Raw genomic sequence first — 21,954 nt, 5'->3', positions numbered from 1 at the left:
TGTCAAATATTTACTGAATTCACTCCATTTGTCATTATCTATTCTACTAGAAAAGTTACTTATAAAAGAAATGTCATTTCACTTTGCTTTGTTAAAAAAACAAAAATTACTTAACCTTGATTTTATTTTTTACTTATTATCCCATACTTAGGGCTGCTCTAATAAGCTCAGCAATGGCAAAATCTGCCCTCTTATTATTGACTCCCAACGTCAGCTTAACTTCAACCTTCTTTCAAACTCTCACCTATCCTCAAACTTTCATGACCTTCGGGGTCTCTAACGGACCTACTGCCTCCGACTCACCTTCATGACTAAAAGTCACTGACTTTTCAGAGGGGGGTTCAATATCCTCCAAGGCAATGTTTTATATAAAACCCACCTTTAAATCAAATGTCACCTTTGCATTCTCATTGACCTAAAAATTAAAACCAAGTCAACTATTTCTAAGAGGTACCCATTTAGGCAGTCACAGACCTGCATAAATATTTGTGTGGTATTTGTATTACCTAGGCTGAGAATTCTCCTCATACATCCTTTCTTTCCCCTCCTTGAAGAGGCTTATGGTTTGCTTAGTTTTCTTCATCAAGTTCTCCATGAACACCCTAAAATACTCATTTTCTCCAAGCGTCTCCATCTTCCCCTCATATCTTGACAAGATAGTGCGGAGATGCTGGTAGGTATCTGGCAGCAGGTCTAAGATATAAGGTGGGCTATTCTTTAGCGCCAGCTTTGGGTTCTGACACAACCGCACCACCTGCAACAAATGGAAAAGAAGGGCTATTACTTGGAGGATCTTAAGGACAATCTCCTTTTTTAAGTTAAAAAAAAAGTTATAAAATATGTGCTCTGTTGCAGAAATATTAAAAAATGCACAAGACCATAAGAAATGATCCATAACACCCCTGCCCATGGGCAATTATTTTACATTTTTAGTGGTTCCCCTAGAAGGGTGGGTTCTTAAAACCATACGAGAGACTAATGGTCCAGAAATTACATAGCAGACAAGGGGGGCCTGGCTGGCTCAATTGGTAGAGCCTGCGACTCTTGATCTTGGGGCTGTGAGTTTGAGCCCCACGTTGAGTGTAGAGATGACGTAAAAATAAATCTTGAAAAAAGAAAAAAGAAAAGAAAAGAAAAGAAATTACATAGCAGACTAAACATTGCAGGGGGAGGAAGACATCCCAATAACACCTAAAAAGTGGTAGATGAACGAGGACAAGTTTGTTTTAAATGCATGGCTCACCCCACAACACAATAAAGAAAATTCCCAAGGATAGAAATAAAGAACATGGCTGCCCTCGGAAGTGATGTAGAGGCCAGAGTTGTAACAGCCACTAAGGTCTGGGAGCAGAGGGGCCTTGGACCCCATGGAGCTGAACTGAGATACCATTCCTTGCCATATAAATGACCTCCAGCCCCGTGCTGGGTGTAGAGAATGCTTAAAAAAAGAAAAAGAAAGAAGAAAAAAAAATGACCTCCGGAATTTGCCTAAGAATTCTTTTTCCCATCTTTTACTTTCAACTTCTGAGTTATGTTTTATGTAGGTTTCTTTTAAAGAACATGTAACAGTATTTTTAAAACCCAATGTAACCATCTTTGTTTTTCAACTATGAGTTTAGTACATTTCATATTTGTTATAATGACTGATAAATCTGTATTTATTCCTACCATCTTATTTTGTATTTTCCACTTAAATGGATTTTTTCTGTGTCTGGAAAAGACAAATAAATTAGTGGAAGGGCAAAGTCTAGAAACAGACCCACACATATATAGGCCCTTCACTTATCACAAAGGAAAGGTCTTTTCCAAAAAGAGTAGTGGGACAATCCGGTATCCATATAGAAAAAAAAAAAAAAGTAAAATCAAACTAAACCCTCACCTTACACTATATCAAAAAACAAAACAAAACCATACATACACACACACACACACACACACACACACACACACAAAAGTAGACCTTGGGTTATAGACCTAAATGTGAAAGGCAGATCTATAAAGCTTTAGAAGATAATATAAGAAAATTATCTTCACTACAGAGAAAACCTTCTTAAACAGGACTATAATAAAGCATTAACCACATACACAAAAAAGGTAATTAAAACCCTTACTACTTTATAAGAACTTCTATTTATCAAGATACCCTATAAAGAATAAAAACACATGTAGAGAATCAAAGAATATATTTGTAATACATATATATTGAAATGTACATCTCCAGAATATACAGGCATACCTCAGAGATATCGCAGGTTCGATTCCAGACCACCACAATAAAGCACTTATCTATTCAATAAAGTGAATCAAATGAGTATTTTGGTTCCCCAGTGCATATAAAGTTATGTTTATACTATACTGTAGTCTAGTAAGTATACAGTAGGTCCAAAAAAAAAGTACATACCTTAATTAAAAAATACTTTATTGTCACAAAATGCTAAGCATCATCTAAGCTTTTAGTTAGTTGTAACTTTTTTGCTGGCGGAGGGTCCTGCCTCAATGTCAGTGGCTGCTGACGCATCAGGGTGCTGGCTGCTGAAGGCTGGGGTGGCTGCGGCAAGTTCTTAAAATAAGACAAGAGCGAAGTCTGCTGCCCCGACTGACTCTTCCTTTCATAAATGAGTTCTCGAGAGCATATGATGCTATTTGATAGCAATATACCCACAGCCGAAATTCTTTCAAGATCTTCCAATCCTCTCCAACCTTGCCACAGCTTTATCAGTTATGTAAATCCTTGTTGTCACTTCAACAATCTTCATAGCACCCTTCCCAAGAGTAGATTCCATCTCAAGAAACCACTTTCTTTGCTCATCCTTAAGAAGCAACCCCTCGTCCATTCAAGTTTGATCATGAGACATAGCAACCCAGTCCCCTCTTCAGGCTCCACTTCTGGTTCTAGTTCTCTTGCTGTTCCCACCGCATCTGCTTCCTCCCCTGAAGTCTTGGACCCCTCAAAGTCTACACGAGGGTTGTAATCAAATTCTTCCCAACTCCTATTAATGTTGGTATTTTGAGCTCTTCTCATGAATCACGAATATTCTTAAATGGCATCTAGAATACTGAATCCTTTCTAGAGGTTTTCAATTAACTTTGCCCAGATTCATAGAGCAATCACTACCTATAGGCTAATCACTATTTAAGGCTGCTATAGCCTTATGAAATGTATTTCTTGAATAATAAGACTTGAAAAGCAAAATGATTCCTTTGTCCATGGGCTGCAGAATGGATGCTTTGTCAGCAGACATGAAAATGTTCATCTCATTTTACATCTCCATCAGAGCTCTTGGATGACAAGGTGCAATGTCAATGAGCAGTAATATTTTGAAATAAATTTTCTGAGCTACTAGTAGGTCTCAACAGTCGGCTTAAAATATTCAGTAAACCATGTTGTAAACAGCTGTGCTATCATTCAGGCTTTGCTGTTCCATTTATAGAGCAAAGGTCAAGTCGATTTAGCTTAATTTTTAAGGGCCTTAGGATTCTGGAGTGGAAAATGAGTACTAGCTTCAAGTTAAAGTCACCAGCTGCATGAGCCCCTAACAAGAGAGTCAAACTGAACTTTGAGGCTTTGAAGCCAGGTTTTGCTTTCTCTCTAGCTATGAAAGGCCTAGATGGCATCTTTGTCCAGTAGGAGACTGTTCAGTCTACACTGAAACATCTGCTGCGTCGTGGAGCCACTGTCACTCTCTGAGCTGGATCTTCTGGAGAACTCGCTGCAGCTTCTCCACCAGCACTTGCTGCTTCACCTCGCACTTCAAGGTTTCCTTCCTTAAACCTCAAGAACCCACCTCTGCCAGCTTCATGCTTTTCTTCTGCAGCTTCCCCACCTCTCTCAGCCTTCACAGAATTGAAGAGAGTCGGGGCCTTGCTCTGGATTAGGCTTTGGCGTAAGGGACTATTGGGGCTAATCGGATGGTCTCTGCAGACCACTCCAAATTTCTCTGCATCGGCAGGAAGTCTGCTTGGCTTTATCGTTCATGTGTTCACTGGAGTAGCCAGCGCTTGTAACTTGCTTCAAGAACTTTTCCTTTGCACTCAACTTGGCTAACCGGGTGCAACAGGCATAGCTTCCAGCCTACCTCAGCTTTAGATGTGCCTTCGTCGCTAAGCTTAATCATTTCTAGCTTTTGATTTAAAGCGAGAGATGTGTGACTCTTCCTTTCACTTGAACACTTAGAGGCCAATGTAGGGTTATTAATTGTCCTAATTTCAATATTGTTGTGTCTCAGGAAATAAGCCAAATGAGAGGGAGAGAGATGGGGAACAGCTGGTCAGTAGAGCAGTCAGAACACAGAACATTTATCAATGAAGTTTGCCATTTCAGGGGTGTCTGGCTCAGTCAGTAGAGCATACAACTCTGTTTTGTTTTGTTTTGTTTTGTTTTGTTTTAGCATACAACTCTTGATCTTGGGGTCTCGAGTTCAAGCCCCATGCTGGGCGTAGAGCTCCCTTAAAAAAAAAAAAGTTCACCATTTCTCATGGGTGCGGTTCATGGTGCCCCAAAACAATCAGAACAGTAATATCAAAGATCATTGATCACCATAACAAACATAGATGAGAAAGTTTGAAATATTGCGAGAATTGACCATATGGCACAAAGTAAGCTGAATGAGCAAATGCTTCTGGAAAAAATGGAGTAGAGAGACTTGCTTGAATTTGTAAAGAGGCTTGCTTCAATTTGTAAAAAATGCAGTATGTGCAAAACTATATAATAAAATGAGATATGCCTGTAACTGCCTTCTGTGCCATTTACTTTCTTCTTTCCTGCTGAACTTTGATGACTTAATTCATAAGACCTTTTCACCATGTTCCATATGTCTTTCACACTCTTTTCTATCTTCTCCATCCCCTGCCTCTTGGTGGCTTAGTCTGGATTTTCCCCCTAATTTATCTTTCACTTCACTAATTTTCTCTTCAGCTGTATCTGTGCTGTTAAACCCCTTCATGGAGTTCTTAATAATCAGTTCTTATGTTTTTCAGTTTCAGAATTTCTAATTTCAAATGTCAAAATTATCAATTTTGTCTTTAGTTCCTTTAACACATTCATCATAGATTTTTTTAAATCCATGATTGATAATTCAAATATCTCAGCCTGTCCTAAGAGTATATTTTTTTTTTTTTTTTTTTATTTATTTGACAGAGATAGAGACAGCCAGCGAGAGAGGGAACACAAGCAGGGGAGTGGGAGAGGAAGAAGCAGGCTCATAGGGGAGGAGCCTGATGTGGGGCTCGATCCCGGAACGCCGGGATCACGCCCTGAGCCGAAGGCAGGCGCTTAACCGCTGTGCCACCCAGGCGCCCCTAAGAGTATATTTCTATTGTCAATTTTTCCTCTCTGTTTCCAGTTGCATTTCGTCTTTTCATATGTCTGATTATTTTTTTATTGAATGTTGGACATTGCATATAAAAAATTATCGACACAGGGGCGCCTGGGTGGCTCAGTCGTTAAGCGTCTGCCTTGGGCTCAGGGCATGATCCTGGCGTTCTGGGATCGAGCTCCACGCTGGGCTCCTCTGCTGGGGGCCTGCTTCTTCCTCTCCCACTCCCCCTGCTTGTGTTCCCTCTCTCTCTGGCTGTCTCTCTCTCTGTCAAATAAATAAATAAAATCTTAAAAAAAAAATTATCAACACAATCGGAGGCCATGGATGATGTTATTCAGAAAGGGTTTACTTTTGCTTCTGGCAAGCAGATAGGCTAGGAACACTAGGATTCCCAGATCATCTTAATCTACTCCAGAACTGAAAGGACTGAAAAGCTGGGCCTCAGTCCCTATAAAGACTAGTCTACTTGTTTTACCCTTTCTCCTACAATCTAGGCCCTGAGGAACCCAACCCCCAAACCAAGAGTTTCCCAGGGCCCTCTACCCTGGTAGGCTCTGATTCCAACTTTTTGTCCTCCCTGACATCAGCCTTTTGAAAACTCTACTCAGCCTTCCAATTGTCACTTCCAGAATCAGCCACCATCTCATGGACAAGGCAGCCTCAAACATCAGGCTAATATCTCAGAGCTTTCCTTATCTTCTGGAACTTGGCCTCATAATTCCTTACTGCTTTTATAGCTCTTCGATGCCTTCTAGCTTTTCCAGCTATCAGCAATATATTTGGTTTGAAACAATCTGACGTTGTCTAACAGTGGTAGAAGCGAAGTCTGACATCTTTTTTATTTCACATTTAATTTGACATCTATTTCCTTGTGTCAACAAAAGCTCATTATAAGCTTGATGTCTAAATGATTCCATTCTATGGCTATACCATAATATATCTTAACCACCCCCCCAACCCACACTCTGTTTTAACATTTATGTTGTTTTCAAGTCTTTACTATCACAAAGATCACCGTGATGAACATCGCTGAGCGTGTTACTCTTTCATACATCGGATTATTTCCTTCAGACAGATCCCCCAGAAGTAGAACATTAGGTTCAGCCAGAATAACTGCAAAATTTCCATTTAATAACTAATCATCAATGACTCTTCAAATGAGTCAGATAATAGTAAATTTTTAAAACTAGGTATTTTATTCTCTTTACACCATTTCCTGAACTCTTGAAAAAAACAGGCCCACATAATCCTACTAAACACAAGCTGAATCAACAAAAATATCTGATGTATGAATATTTTAGCAGTGTTTTAGGAAGCTGCTCATCCTATTAAAGATTTCAAGCCAAAAGGGAAAAACACAGCCAAGAAAAAAGACTACCTCAGAAGACAACTATATTCTAAGTGCAAGAGTTAAGAACTCAGCTAATAAAACAAATACAAGTCTCCAATGACTGTTACATTCCAAAACCTCACTTGTAAGCCAGTTGTTTATAATGCAGGATGTATTTTTATAGAATGTACGTTTATAATAAAAATAATTAAAATGAAACCGTCCTGAGGGTAGTTCATGGAGGAAGGTAGGGGAGACTGATAATGAGACTAAGATCTCAAGATCCAGCAAAGGCTACAACAGATATACAATTGAAGGTTTTTATTTTCACAGAAAATTGGACATGATATGGAGGAAAAAAACAGAAGAGAAAAAGATAAATGAAAAGCTAAGCTTTCTGGGAAGACAACAGGAAATGAGGTCTACAATAGAGCTAAGAACATTAAACATCATTAAAAGAAGGGACACCTCCATCCTCTGAAACAGAAGGGAGTGAGGGCAGATTGAGACACAAATTCAGACATATGAAGGCAGTAAGTTGAACAAGGAATGTTCCTGATGGTTTTGGTTTTTCTCAACGCACCCATTCAACACATGTATGTCAAGCACTGGGATACAGAAGTAAAAAGACAACACGCCTGAATCTGAGAGCCATCAGGCAATACACTATAAAAAAGAAATGAAGAAAAATAGGAGGTTCTAAGACCAGAAACCATAAAACTCCCAGAAGAAAACACAGGTGGTAAGCTCCTTGACAGTGGTCTTGGTGATGATTTCTTGGATCTCCAAAAGCAAGGGCAAAAGAGCAAAATTAAAGGGGACAACATCAAACTAAAAAGTTTCTGCCCAGTACAGGAAATCATCAACAAAACGAAAAGGTCACCTACCAAATAGGAGAAGATATTTGCAAATCGTGTATCTGATAAGGGGTTAATCCAAAACATTAAAGAACTCACACAACTCGATAACAAAAAACAATCTGATCTTCATGTGAGCACGTTTTTCCGAAGACGACACACAGATGGCCAACAGGCATAAGAAAAGATGCTCAACATAACTCATCACCAGGAAACTGCAAATCAAAACCACAATGCGATATTACCTTCTACCTGTCAGAATGGCTAGTATCAAAAAGACAAGAGACAAGTGTTGGCAAGGATGCAGAGAAAAGCGAACCCTCATGCATTTCTGGTGGGAATGTAAATTGATGCAGCCACATGGAAACCAGTATGGAGGTTCCTCAAAAAAAATTAAAAATAGATTTACCATATGATCCAATAATTGCACTTGTGGATATTTATCTGAAGAAAACAAAACTAATTTGAAAAGACATGCACCCCTGTGTTCACTGCGGCACTATTTACAATAGCCAACATATGGAAACAATCTAAGTGTCCATGGACTGATGAATGGATAAAGAAGATGTGGTATGTATGTACAAGAGACTACTACTTGGCCATAAAAAAGAATGAAATCTCACCATTTGTGATAACATGGATGGACCCTGAGGGTATTCTGCTATGACATAAGCCAGACGGAAAAAGACAAGTATCGTATTTCACTTATATGTAGAATCTAATAAATAAACATGCAAACAAAAAAAAACTCATAGAGAACAGATTTGTGGCTGCCAGAGGGGAGAAGGGGTTGGGAAGCCAGCAAAACAGGTGAAGGGAGCAAAATGTATAAACTTCGGTCATGGGAATGTAATGCTTGGTGACTATAGTCAATAACACAATATGTATTGAATAATTGAGCGTTGTTAAGAGAGTAAATCTTAAAAGTTCTCATTGAAAGAAAAAAAATTTGTGAGAACAGCTTCGTAACTTTGTATGGTGACAGATGGTAACTATACTTGTTGTGGTGATCTTTCTGCAATGTATACAAATATAGAATCATTTATTATGTTATACACCTGAAACTAACATAATGTTACATGTAAATTATACTTTCATAAAAAGAAAAGAAAAATATCAGGCTCTATGCAGAGAATTTAAATAGGGTAATGGAATAAGAAAATGCTGAACGACTCCTTTATTTTTTTTTAAGATTTTATTTATTTATTTATTTATTTGATACGTAAGAGAGCACAAGCAGGGGGAACAGCAGAGGGAGAAGCAGGCTCAGGGAGCCTGACTCAGAGCTCAATCCCAGGACCCTGGGATCATGACCTGAGCCGAAGGCAGACACTTAACCCACTGAGCCATCCAGGCATCCCCTGAACAACTTCTTTAGAACAGTGAACAGGGAAAGCTTCTCAGACGTGTTTTTGGACTAAGAGTTGAAATTACACGAAGGAGTTAGCCATGCAGTATCAGCAGAAGAGGAGCCCAGAGCAGGGAACTAATCCAACAGTCTGAAAGTGGGAACAGGTCTGGATCTGTTTGAGGAATAAAAAGGTCAGTGAGACTAAAATGAAGAGAGCAAAGTGGAGAGAACAAGAGAGAGATGTGGAATAGGCAGGGAATTAACAAGGAGACATTACAATGAAGCCTGAAATATAAGCTTTTAAGTTTTCAATTAAAGTTAGAAATTCGAGGACCAAATGTGTTCATATTTTGCTAAGATTCCATCAACCAACTATATGAAACTGTCCTGTTTCGGTCATTTACCTTCACTAATTTTCTTAACCTCTGAGCCTCAGCTCTCCTACCAGCAAAAACAGAATACCTACCTCACAATAAGCACTCATGAAAGGCCCGCAGTTTCCAATAAAGTGGGTACTCAGTATGTGTTAGTTCTGCTCCCCATTTCCATTCATCATGACCGGGCTTATCTTCAGGGTGGGCAGGAATTACGGACTGTATGTGGAGTGGTAGACCGCACACCACCTTTTGGTGACTCCCAGAAACTGGACCATAACTCCTGCCATCCCGGCTCATGCCACTGCTACCTTGCCAATCCTGTGTAGTTGCTAACTGATGACGGAAGGACAGAGAAAAGGCAGCAGGCCACCCAAGAAGAGGGTGACCCACAGTCTGCAAAAGCTACAGTATCCCCCCGTTCCAAGGTCCAAATCCAACAGAGCTCCCAGTGAGTTTACATTTACATCTGGGCCTACACATACCAACCCACCGGTTCTCCCTCTTTATTTATTTTTTTATATTTATTTCACTGAGAGAGACAGTGTGAGAGAGAGCACAAGCAGGGGGAGCAGGAGAGGGAGATGCAGCCTCCCCGTTGAGCAGGGAGCCCGATGCAGGGCTCCATCCCACAACCCTGGAATCATGACCTGAGCCCAACTCAGAGGCTTAACTGACTGAGCCACCCAGGCACCCCCTGTTTTCCCTATTAAATAGGTAAATGCATTAACCTCACAGAGTTTAGATTAAAATGCATTATGTGCCTAATACCTCTGGAAAAAAGATATACTTCCTTTCAACAACAAAACGAAACTAAAATTGCTTAGTCTTACATACAATACACAACTTACAACATGCAATCAATCAATGTTAATGACAATTCATTGAAAAACATAACACTCCTCATAACACACCAGATTTAAAATATCACAAGTTTAAAAATGTCTCCAAAAACACTTGATTTGCCTGCATTTTCAAGCTAGTACCACATACCCTTCACAAATATTATTTGCCCCTCCTTTGAATGAGACCTTATAAAGATCATTTGCAGATTAAATGTCTGCTTTTCTAAAGATCTTTTTGAGATGAATCATCACATGACCACGGAAATCAGTATTCCACTAACAACTCTTGAGTTTTTAACACTAATACAGGCCATAAAGAAAATATGTAAGTAGACCTACTTTTTTGATACTAAAATCTTCCAGAAAGGACAGAAAATGCCCTAAACATGTATAATCTCTAGAAAAAAAGTTCAAAAAAGGCTCTGTGACTAATTCAAGTCAATAGTTAACAAACATCAAAAGCGAAAACCTGCCTTTATTACTTAGTGAACTTTAAATTGGCAGTCGTAGTTAGCCAAAGCATAAATGGACACAGAGTTTCAAAAACGTTCAACAAAAAACTTCTAAAAAGCTAAAATATTTTCCTGCTCAGTGTGTCCTCCGTTTGGCCAACTTTTATTTGGCCTTCCAAGTCTTGCAATGGCAAAAATGGTTCCTTTTGTTTACTCCTGCCTGTACATACAGCATCCCTCAAAACAATGCCAAAAAGAAACGTGCTTAGCTCTGGGAAAGCAGCAGCATCCTTGTACAGCTGCCATACAGTCCATTCATAATAGCCTTCTCACTGGCCTCACTCCTCCCTTTGCTTCTGCCAAGGCTCAATGGTCAATAGAAAAAATTTGGAAAGTGCTATGATCACAATAAAGAGGAATAAAATTATGCTTGGAAAAAGCTAAATTTATAAAAAGAGAAAAGGTACCGAGAACAGTGCCCAAGCCTAATTCTATTCTGAACACAGACTCTTTTCTACCACTAAGGAACTTGAATTTCCAATTAGGCAGAAAACTCAAAGCATATAGGACTATGAATGACTAAGTATTTTTAGCTCTGTAGACCTCAACTTATCCATGGAAGCGTTTTTCATTTCAAACTTTTTCATACGTTAAAACGTGATTAAAATAAGCCTTATGCTTCAAAATGAGTATTCAGTTTGTTGAGTTGAACATAAAACACGTAAAATCTGGTTGCAGTTTTAAAAGGCTCCCTATTGCTCCAGGGAGCAGAAGGTATGGCACGAAGGACATCAGGTCTGGAGATCTGAGTTCTAGCCTGATGACCAACATAATCTGGCTATGTTGACCTTAAGCAAGTTTATTCACCTCTCTGGGTCTCAATTTCTGCCTCTATAAATGAAAGAGATCGATTAATTTCTAAAGCCTCCTACAACTTTAATTTCTTAACATCTTCTTAAAGTTTCAAGTTTAAAAACTCATCAACACAGAAACTTGAAGACGTTTAACAGTTTTACAAGTATATACAGTGAGGCTTTTAAATGTTTTTAAAAAAGAAATCAGAAACCTATACTTTTTTTTTTTTTTTTAAACATATCATCACTAGATAATGGCCCCAAGAAAAAAGCCTTTTACTTCTAATTACTATTCTCTATTATTGATTTCTCAAAACTCCATTCAGGGACTTGAACTGTAATTACTACCTAACACTTCTCAAATACCACCCAACACTATTTATTAAAGACACTATGCTACTTATAACTAATTACCAATCTCATTACTTTCATTTATCACATTAACTGCAAGGAAAAAAAATCCAACACAATGTATGATATTAAATAACCTACACGTGCTGATAGTTTAACCATCCAGTTTTTATACACAGATCCTATTTTCTAAAGGAAAAAATAATTCTCTACCCAGACTTACCGGTGCAACTTCAAACAGAATACTCAGCATGAACTAGAGATGAAATGATTTTCGCATCACTTTTGGATGTCAGACCCTGATTAAGATACAACGGTGGCTCAGGATACTGCCAAGGCACCGATTTGCTCTCAAGTCCCTCCCCATTCCCAATCCCCTTTCTTGACTCCTCAGGAATGAAGTTGAGGTTTGCCTAGTGATTCCCAAAGAGACTTCCCAGAGCCCTTTGCACACCTTAAGTTAGATCACCAGATTCTGAGTACACCAGGTCATCTTTAACTCACCAGCACCTGGCATACAGCTTGTGTTCAATAAAAGTGTGATTGTGGACAGATGCCAACATAATTTTCACCTAAGATAACAAGGAATCATATTTAAATCAACAAACTAGACAAGGATCGTGCACGGAAGCAAATTTTCGGAGGGCAATGCGCTAATATATGTATTTTTAAAACTTGAATGTATGAGTCTTTTGACTCAGCACATTTCACTTTTAGGAGTTTATTCTAAAGAAATATTTAGAAACTGCACAATGGATAGTCACTACAGCACTGTTCCTAATATTAAAAATCAGAAATAACCTAGAAGATTATCAATATGAATTTATTAGATAAACAGAATTATGTAATCTTATACGATCCTTAAAAAAGAATTCAGGGAGACCTGTATGTGGTATTAACATGGTAAATCTCCACAGGATAGCAAATTTTTAAAAGGCAAAAAATTCAGGAACCATTTTTGTTTGAAAGTCCCACTTCTGCTTAAGAATGTATTTTGTGAGTACAAATTACTTTTGAAATTTAAGAACATAATTAAAATCTTCAACATAAACAAGATACCCTACTGCTACTTAAGGAAAAAAAAAAAAAAGTCTGTCAAGCTCACCTAAAATAAAAGCAACTGAGGCTTGCTACTTCAAGTGTGGTTCCTGGGGCCAGCTGCGTGGACATCACCTGGGAGCTGGTCAGGAATACAGAATCATGGGCCCCACCCCAGATCTACTCAGCCTCTACATTTTTAACAAGATCCCCAGATGGTCTGGGGGCGCCTGGGTGGCACAGTCGGTCAGGTGTCTGACTCTTGGTTTCGGCTCAGGTCATGATCTCAGGGTCAGGAGACCAAGCCCTGCATCAGGCTCTGAGCTCAGTGTAGTCTGCTTGAGTTTCTCTCCCTCTCCCTCTGCCCCTTCCCACCTTCTAAAAAATAAATAAATCTTCAAAAAAAAAAAAAAATCCCAGATGGTCTGAATTCATGTTAAAGTCTGAGAAGCACTGGCTTTTAAGAAATCACTTAACAGTCTGAACACCAGCTCAAGGTCCACATGAAAAACAAAAGTATGAGGGGGGTGACTTAGGTTACTTAATCTCTCTGAATCTGCTTCATTCTCCTCACACTATTCTGAGCTTTCTGATGTATCGGCAGATGTGAAATGTAAACTGCTCTATAATATGAGGAATGATGAGAACTCAGTTATCAGCTTTAGTGAGTAAACGCTAAATGTCAGTAACTTGCTCAGTAACTTGCTCAAGGTGATAAATCTTTCATGGGCAATGCTTCCATCCAACCTTTTCAGAGCCAGTTAGGGAAAGGGATTAAGGACTGGAGGGACAGAACCCAAACTGTAGATAATAGTACCTCTGGAGAGGTAGTCACGTGGGGGGGGGGAGTAAAAGGGGACTTTTACATTTTGCTCTGTGTATGTTATGATTCCTATATTGTTTTTCACCAAGAGCGCTACACCTAGGTACTGCTAGTCAAAGTAGGCCTAAGAAAGGAAGAGGCGGGAATTAGGATCCCAGCCCATTCACTGAAGTATCCATACGCCGGCCTCATTTTAGGACTTCCTCATGGCTGATCCCAGAGCCAGAGGAAAGGCAGTAGTCAGAGAAGCAGCAGTCGTCTGAAAGGGTGCAGGCAGCAGAGTTAGGGAAGCAAGACTCACCATCCACCCTCCCAAAAAGCTACAGAGAGGAGACCCGCTCATTGGGGATTTCTTCTGAAGGAATCTCGGGAGCGTCTCTGATTGTGGCGCCGAATCTTCCCAGGGCTTGAAATCCCCAGTGGGTGTACGCCACCAATGCCATCATTAGCACCCCTTTCCCTTCCTCCTTTTGGAAGCTGCTGCAGGAAGGAACACTGTGGGGACAGAGCTGAGGCTGGCTTCCAGTGCTCCTGGTTGACTACTCCCACCTATTTCCTTCCAGCACAAAATGTGCTAATCACGAAAACATTTCACAATGACTTGCTTGTTACAATCCCCCTACTTCCAACAAACCTCATGTAGATAGAATCAACAACTTCATTAAAAAATATGATTGAAGTTTAGACTCAGTTCAAGTTAATACTTAATTCTTTTAACGATCTAGGCTAATCATTAGGGAAATGGGGTTTTTTTCATAGTATAAACGTTACTACGTTGTTATGCTTGAATGTAACACGAACTCTGTTGGCAGTGAAGAGTAAGGGGCCAATCGGCCCATGATTTATCAGGTTTAATGTATGTATACTAACGACATACCAACTACATACTAAAAACAGGTTTTACTATAGCAAGAGTTACCAGAACCGTCAACCAAAGTTAAAAAATGAACAGATTCTCTTCTCCCCCGGCCCAACCTTTTATTCTACATACCTTCCAAATTATCACAAATCACATGAAATGCTCACGTGAACTCGTATTTCATAGGAAATTATGAAGAATTTTACATCCTTTGGGGGAGGTCTTAACAGCACAATCATGTTTTACAAAGACTATATATTACCTTTATAACTGAAAAAGGTAAAACTACTTTGAGTAAATGATACCTGAATTCAGCACTCAAAAAAAGAGATTCTCTACGTGACTCCCCTAGCTAATCATACAGAGAATGAGGAGCGACTATGTTTTGAGCGCATTTTATTTTGTTAAATGTTTGCACTTCATTCACCAAGTATCATGTGTTAGGCCCAGGAACTGAAATTAAGACAAAGCCTTGCTCCTGAAGAGCTCTACTGGAGGGTAAAACAGATGGAAAAAAGGGGTAAATGCTACCACAGATAATATACACTGAGTATAAAGGGATACTGAAGTGTACGGCCTCTGTAATCACCACGCGAAGGAACCAGTACACATAATTTGGAGACACAAACCCTTTACCTGAAAGTAGGTAACAGACGATACTTCACTGAATGATATTAAAGAGAACGTCTACTTTGCTTGAGTGTGTGAATGGCGGAACGTGTGTGTGAAGATTATTTTATACCTATGCAGGTCACTTTCCGAATTAACGGCTTTCTGTCCTTCAGCTTTGTTGTACACCCGAGAAGGTACTGTATGGAGGGAATAACTAAGCCTCAGGAGATGGGTAACCCCGGATTCCAAGTCGGGCTCCACCACTAAAGTAAATTACATAACCTCTCTGAGCCTGTCTCCATCTATTAAACAGACATGATACCACCAAAGGGCTACTACAGGAAATAAGTTTAATGTAATTAAAATTTATTCCCACCCCCACGTCTTTTCAGTTATTCCTTGGGAACACGCAAAGCAATTTAAACATTTACAAAGCACTTACTATTGTGTAAGGCCTCACGGCAGGACACTGCAGGAGATAAGCAGATTATAGTTGCTGTCCTCATGGAGTTTACAATCTTGAGAAGTTAAGATAAACCCAGAAGAAAAATGTTTAAACTTAAGAGATCTAGTATCATCTTGTACATACTTATGTGGTCCCTCATCACTATAATGTCATCTCCCGGAAGATAAGAATTTACACCTAACACTACGCTTGGGACTTAGCATGCGAAGGAAGGAAGGAAGGAAGGAAGGAAGGAAGGAAGGAAGGAAGGAAGGAAGGAAGGAAGGAAGGAAGGAAGGGAGGGAGGGAGATAGATAGATGAGAAGAGAAGGAGGAAGTAGTCCAATGAAATATACTGCATCATAAATTCTGTTTAGTGTACCCTACTTCCAAAATACAGAAGGATACTCAGGTACTTTGGCGGGGGTGGGAGGGGACGACAAACAGAAGATAGGCAGAAAGAAGAAGCATGTTTTGAAAATACTTGTTTAAACTCATGCCTTAAAAGGAAGCTTTTTTTCCCTTATAAATCATAAGGGAATTATAAATTCTTTTTTTAAATATTATTTATTTATTTGAAAGAGAGAGAGAGCTAGAGAGAGAGAAGGAGCACACATACACCCGACCAGAGGGGAGAGGGCAGAGGGAGAGGGGGGCGAATCCTCAGGTAGACTCCCTGCGGAGCCAAAACGGGGCTTGATCTCACGACCCGGAGATCATGACCTCTGAGCTGAAACCAAGAGTCAGATGCTTAACCGAATGAGCCACCCAGGCACCCCAGGAATTCTTTTATAAATTATGTCCCATCAAAAAAAAAATCAACACCTTCATGTTTTAATGATATAAGCTAATTCAAAAGAAAAACACAGTATGAACCTAACACACAGCCAGCGGGCTGCTCTACTTGAGGCGGTAACCTACAACCTCCAGTCTTCTTTGTACACCTGCAAGCTAAGAAAGGCTTTTGCAGTTTTAAAGAGTTGTAAAACAACAACAAAGAAAACAAGACTACGTATGTGTCCAGCAAAGCCTAAAATATTTACTATCTGTCCCTCGACAGAAAGTTTGCCAACTCCTGCTCTACCCCATAACGGAATTCTGAATCTCTCGCCAAATTTAATACTTCCAAGTTGACATTTATGGCAATTTATAGGATTTCTCTCTCTCCACTCCCCTGCCCACTTATCTCTTGCTAGCCACTTCTTCACACTCAAGTATTTACACAAATATTAATTACAATATACTAGGCTAGCACAAAAAAAATCCCAGGGGCTGACCATGTCTTTTGTTTAATAACAAGTGTTCCAGCACAAGCATTTTCCCAACAATGAGTTTAAGTTCCACGATGGATTAGTAAATCGGGCCTATGTTGACCAGAACCCATGACTTATGCCAACTTCTCCATCTGCACATATTCAATATTGGGGGAGGGGAGGACACCAACAGTTCCCAGTGCTAAGTCAATAAATTGATTATTAATAGGCTGGAATAACATCCACCCAGCTTCAATAACAAGGACAAAACAGGAAAGAGAGGGTGACTTAGCACCAAATTCAGTAAGCGTGTGGGACACTTGTGGATTTGACAGAAAGTTCCTTACCACTTACGTCATACCACATGAAGTCAAGAGGGGTTACGGACACATTTAAGGCTCTAACAATAAAAAACTGAAAAAAGACCTTCTATGCAAGCACGGAAGAGACAGTTCAATCTAATACTTACAAAAGTACTCAAAATCTGGAGAGCAGTACGAACCTATCTGACGAATACAGCAGAAAGAACAACTACGTTTTCATTTCAGCATGACTAGTAATATATGATATGGGGCAAAGAAGAGTACTAAAAATTACCTTCCAGGACAAGCAACACAAAAATAAAACATTCCTCTCTCCCAACACTAGAAAGGAAAAGCTAGGCAGCTGCTTTCCTTGAAACTATCAAAACCTGAAGAGGACTCAAAATGAATCCTCTTGATTCTTCCCAAATAATTAAGCATTCTGCAGAAAACATAAATCAATACACATACTTTAGGAAATAAAGGAATTAAACTTAAAGAAGGATCTTATTTGAACTACTTTACAGAGATTCAAAAGTTTGAGAAAAAGTTTATTTTTAAGGAAAAGTCTTTAGTCAATAGTTTTGATATACTGCATACACACATCTTACATGCGAAACTAAAAACAGAAATGTTTTCCATATTCCACCACAACCTTTCAGTCCCTAGCTATAAATCCCTAAAATGCAAACCTACAAACTTCAGATACTGAATACATTTGGTGATTTTTTTTTAAAGGTGTCAAAGAATTCAAAGTTTCCTTCACATGCCTAACTTTCTGCAATGGTTTTATTATGATTTCTAATAGTGAAATCAGCGCTACAACCAATATAATATACAAATACTTGTATCATTAATTACAGTACCAATTATTTAACATAAGAAACCCCAGCCCTGAAAAAAGTGGCTCTGAAACCACTTGTATGCACTGCAGGAGTGTTAATTCACGCACCGGAGTTATTAAGCTTTTATACAGAAGATTTATATTTGCTAAGTGTTTCATAATCATTTTTATTAGCTGTTTTACTCCAAAACAATCCATGAAGAACTTACAGAAGAGGAACCTAGACCTAGAGAGGAACCAAAGAAAACCAATTTTACTCTGGAGGAAATAACACCGTTCTTGCCAGATACGTCTAATTACTTTTCAAAAATAAGTCATTAGTTAATGAATGTGAAGAATATTAAGGAAACACTGTATTGAATTCACTGGAAATGCTTAAACACTTTTGAGTACTCTGGACTACTATATTTCATTATACAGACACTATAAAGAAGTAAAATTCTCCCAAACGCCAAACTTAAGGGCCAAATATAATAAGCGGTTATTTTTCACACTTGTTTTTAAAAAGGTAATCAAAGCAGCTCATTTAACAAGCTTAAAGCCAGGTCCTGCAACAAGGAGTCAGCTCGGCCACGAAAAAAGGAGAACCCAGCTAAAAGCAGCGAGAGGAGGAAGTTCTGGAAGCAGAATCTGGAGAGTCTGAATGTGCGGCTCAGCACGCTCAGTTAATACATCTTTCCGAAGATAATGGTTCTAACCAGAACTTGTGGTTTAATCTCAGCACCAGCAATGGATCACATCCAATGTCTTGGAGAATAAAAACTTGCCCCAGCGCTGGATGTGGAGGAAAGTTCCTTTCTTCGCCCATTTAAATATCCCGGTTTATCTTGGTGTTACATCTTAATGAGAAAAAACTCTGCGCTCGCCGAGAGCGCAGTTTGCCTGCAGAGTTGTCCTGACCCCAGGTCTCTCAGTCAGAGCCCGTAAACGTTAATTCCCGAGTCAGAGCTCGACTCCTCACCCAGCTAACAGCCCCAGCCGGTAAAATGCACACCCTTCTTCGCCCTCCCCCTCCCTCCTACCTCCCGGGGCCGATTTCGTGACCCACATCCCTAGACCCTGCAGAGCCCCAAACTCCGCACCCCCCATTACACTTCCGCCCCGGTGGCTTCCCAGTTAACCTTCACCCCAGCCCCCACCCCATCTTTGTCTCGCTACCCCAAACACACCACCTGAACGTTCCCCACTCCCAACCGCAGCCCTTCCCCCACCGCCGACCCCCCACCTTCCCGGTCTCTTCCCCACCCCCACGTCCCCCACCCCTCGGCCGGGTCGCCCCAGCTCCTCGCCTCCCCAGCCCCGCAAGACCCGTCCCCTCCCCCAGCTTCCTCTGTCCCTTCCTTCCCCTCCTCGGCCCCTCCGCCCACGCCCACCCCTGCTCCCGCGGGTCCCGGGCAGGCCTTTCACCTTGTCCATGAGCTTCCAGCACTTCTCCACCATCTTCTTGTCCACGGTGCCGGGCGGATGGGGGCTGAGGTGGTGGTGGTGGTGGTGCGGCTGGAAGGCGTCCTTCATGAGCCCGATCAGGCCGCCCGAGCCCGAGCCCCCGGAGCCGCCGCCGCCCCCGGCCCCGGAGCTCTTTTTCACGTTGCCGGCCATGGCCCGGGGAGGGTTGGGGGCCCAGCCGCGTTCGCCGGCTCCGCTCCGCTGAGAGCGAGGGAAAGAAGGAGGGCGTGAAGGAGGGGCCTCTCCCGGCCGCCGCCGCCGCCGCCGCCGGCTGTCCGGGCGGAGGGAGGGGCGGCCGCGGGGAGGGGAGTGGGCGGCGACGGGAGCGCGGGTCCGCGCGGGCGCGCCCCTTCCGAGAGCGCGAGCCCGGGGGCGGGAGGAGCGCGCGGAGCTCGGGGAAGCCGGCGGCCTGGTCCGGACTGGGTAGCGACCGCTCCTGCGCCACCCCCTCCCGAGCCAGAGCTCCCGGAAAGCCGCGGCCAAGTTTCCGCGCCGCCTACCCCTCCCCTGCCCCCGGGGGCGGGCCCAGGCGGAACCTTTGCGCCTGTGCCCTCTGCTGGAGAAGCCGGGAAAGGAAGGGGGCGGGGTCTGGCATGGAGTCTGCGCACTAGACGGAAGCCGAGCCCTCCATGTTCCTTGTGGGCTGCAAGATTGGCGCTCTTTGAGTGGGTCATTGGGATGTTTAAATGAAGACAGGTAGCCGTGGAAAGAACCTTAACGTCAAGTCTTTCCCCCATACCTGACAGATGAGGAAATTGAGCTCAAAGTCATTTGCTTCTTCACATTGTGGGAGACAAACGGAAGTTCTTTCCCCACCCCTTGGTGTTTTGAACTCATTAAGTCGGCACCAAGGACAGGAATGTGACTGCTGCAGATTGTTCAAGCCTGATTACACCCCAGAAAGGCTTGAGACATTCAGGCCGCAAGCTCTTCTTCCAGGCCCTTTGACCTTCTGAAAACAAAACACTTCCCCCTTTTTTGGCTTCTGAACACTAGTTCCTTTTTCTGGGAATTGAGTATGTACTTAAGATTCCCCGGCTCAGCGCATTGGGCTCCACGCATTGCACCGCAGGTCAGCACCGCCAGCACCAGGCCTTGACCGCAGAAGCTGTAAAACAGCTGTGAGCTCTGGCCCGAGGAGTACTCGCTCCTCTCATGGAACAGAAATGCAGTTCCCAGTCATTTCCACTTCTCTAAAAGTTCTGTTGGAAAAACTTTGAAAAAAGGGAACTTTCTTCCTAAAAAAGGAAGTGCCCTGCCCTAATTTGCTAATTCTGAGCCTCCTCTTTGGGAGCTTGCCGGCTCTAGTGTGTCTGTAAGTACTCAGTTCCCTCTCAGATCCCCCACTTGGGTCTTCCACAAAGCCCTTGACTGATAAAGGAATTGAGTTTATTGTGTGCTCCTGTCACAGGGGGGAAAAAAAAATCTCTGAACTCAAGGACCCATCAGCTGGACATCCATGCTTTGCAATTCAATGGCCTTTACCTAAGGTTGATTATGGAGTCAACATTATCATTTCCTATCAGTACAATTTCCTTTAAACAGTTCCTACCTAGAAAGAGAAGAGATCTCCCAAGTGAAAAGAGTAGGCAAGGCTCTTAGATGTATTGTCAAAACTTCCCATCTACCACCCTAGTTGCAGGCCCTCCCTTTCTTTCCCCTGATCTATTTATTGAAACCTTTCCTCACTGGTTTCCCTGCCACCTCCAATCCATTCTGCCACCAGACTAGTCTTCCCGAAGTATAGTTCTGATGGCATCAGAAAAAATAACGTCAAACCCTGTTGATTGTCTCCTGGATGAAGTTAACAGTCATGATCTAACTCCAAACTACCTTGCAGCTTTATACCATTTCAATATGTGTATCTTATGCTGGGTGACTCACAAAGTCACAAAATACCACAATTCTTTTTCCATCACCATTGCTCAGAGCGTTCCCTCTGCCTCAAGTATGCTACTGAAGTCCAATCCATTCTTCAGAACTCAACTCAAATATTTTCTTTCTCACCAGACATTCCAGCTAGAAATAATCCTTTCCTCCTCTAAGTTTCCATAACCATTTATTCTCACAGCTACCTCACATTAATTTATGCTAGCTGTCTCGTTGACTTTGGTCTTCCACAGTACCTACCACAGTGTGGGTACACAGAGTATTTTCCCCCCTCATCATCAAATGCTAGATTTAATGGAGTACAGGTGAGAAATTAACCCTTGGGCCTGTATGGGTTCGTCTGGGTCATCTATACATCTCTGGCTTCATTTAAGGCTTCCAATTTGTATTATCTTCAGTACCACCTGGATAGAATGTAATGGTATAATTTGTACTTTGTTTCTGCTTGCAGAAGCCAAAGTTCTTGGGGCACCTGGGTGGCTCAGTCAGTTAAGCTTCCAACTCTCAATTTCAGCTCAGGTCATGCTCTCAGGGTCGTGAGGTCGAGCCCTAAATCAGGCTTGCACTGGGTGTGGAGCCTGCTTAAGATTCTCTCTCTCTGGGGTGCCTGGGTGGCACAGCGGTTGGGCGTCTGCCTCCGGCTCAGGGTGTGATCCCGGCGTTATGGGATCGAGCCCCACATCAGGCTCCTCCACTATGAGCCTGCTTCT

At 41.6% G+C, this 21,954-nt stretch overlaps 1 protein-coding gene across 2 annotated transcripts in view; it reads right to left on the bottom strand.

Moving 5' to 3' along the window:
- The window catches only part of CBL (Cbl proto-oncogene), a 79,081-nt gene extending 59,250 nt beyond the window's left edge, over positions 1-19,831 (bottom strand). Inside the window, exons 1-2 of one of the 2 annotated variants that reach the window (XM_057317015.1) lie at positions 19,316-19,831; positions 507-754 (exon numbers count right to left, since the gene is read on the bottom strand). In XM_057317015.1, coding sequence (XP_057172998.1) covers positions 507-754; positions 19,316-19,507 — 440 coding nt within the window. In that variant the 5' untranslated portion in view covers positions 19,508-19,831. The remainder of the gene's footprint in view (positions 1-506; positions 755-19,315) is intronic. The other variant, XM_026505572.4, reaches the window with a different exon arrangement.
- Between the last annotated feature and the right edge of the window lie 2,123 nt (positions 19,832-21,954).

Source organism: Ursus arctos, unplaced genomic scaffold, assembly GCF_023065955.2.
Source record: "Ursus arctos isolate Adak ecotype North America unplaced genomic scaffold, UrsArc2.0 scaffold_22, whole genome shotgun sequence".
Classification (NCBI taxonomy): Eukaryota; Metazoa; Chordata; class Mammalia; order Carnivora; family Ursidae; genus Ursus; species Ursus arctos.
This window is presented reverse-complemented; position numbering and strand designations above follow the sequence as displayed.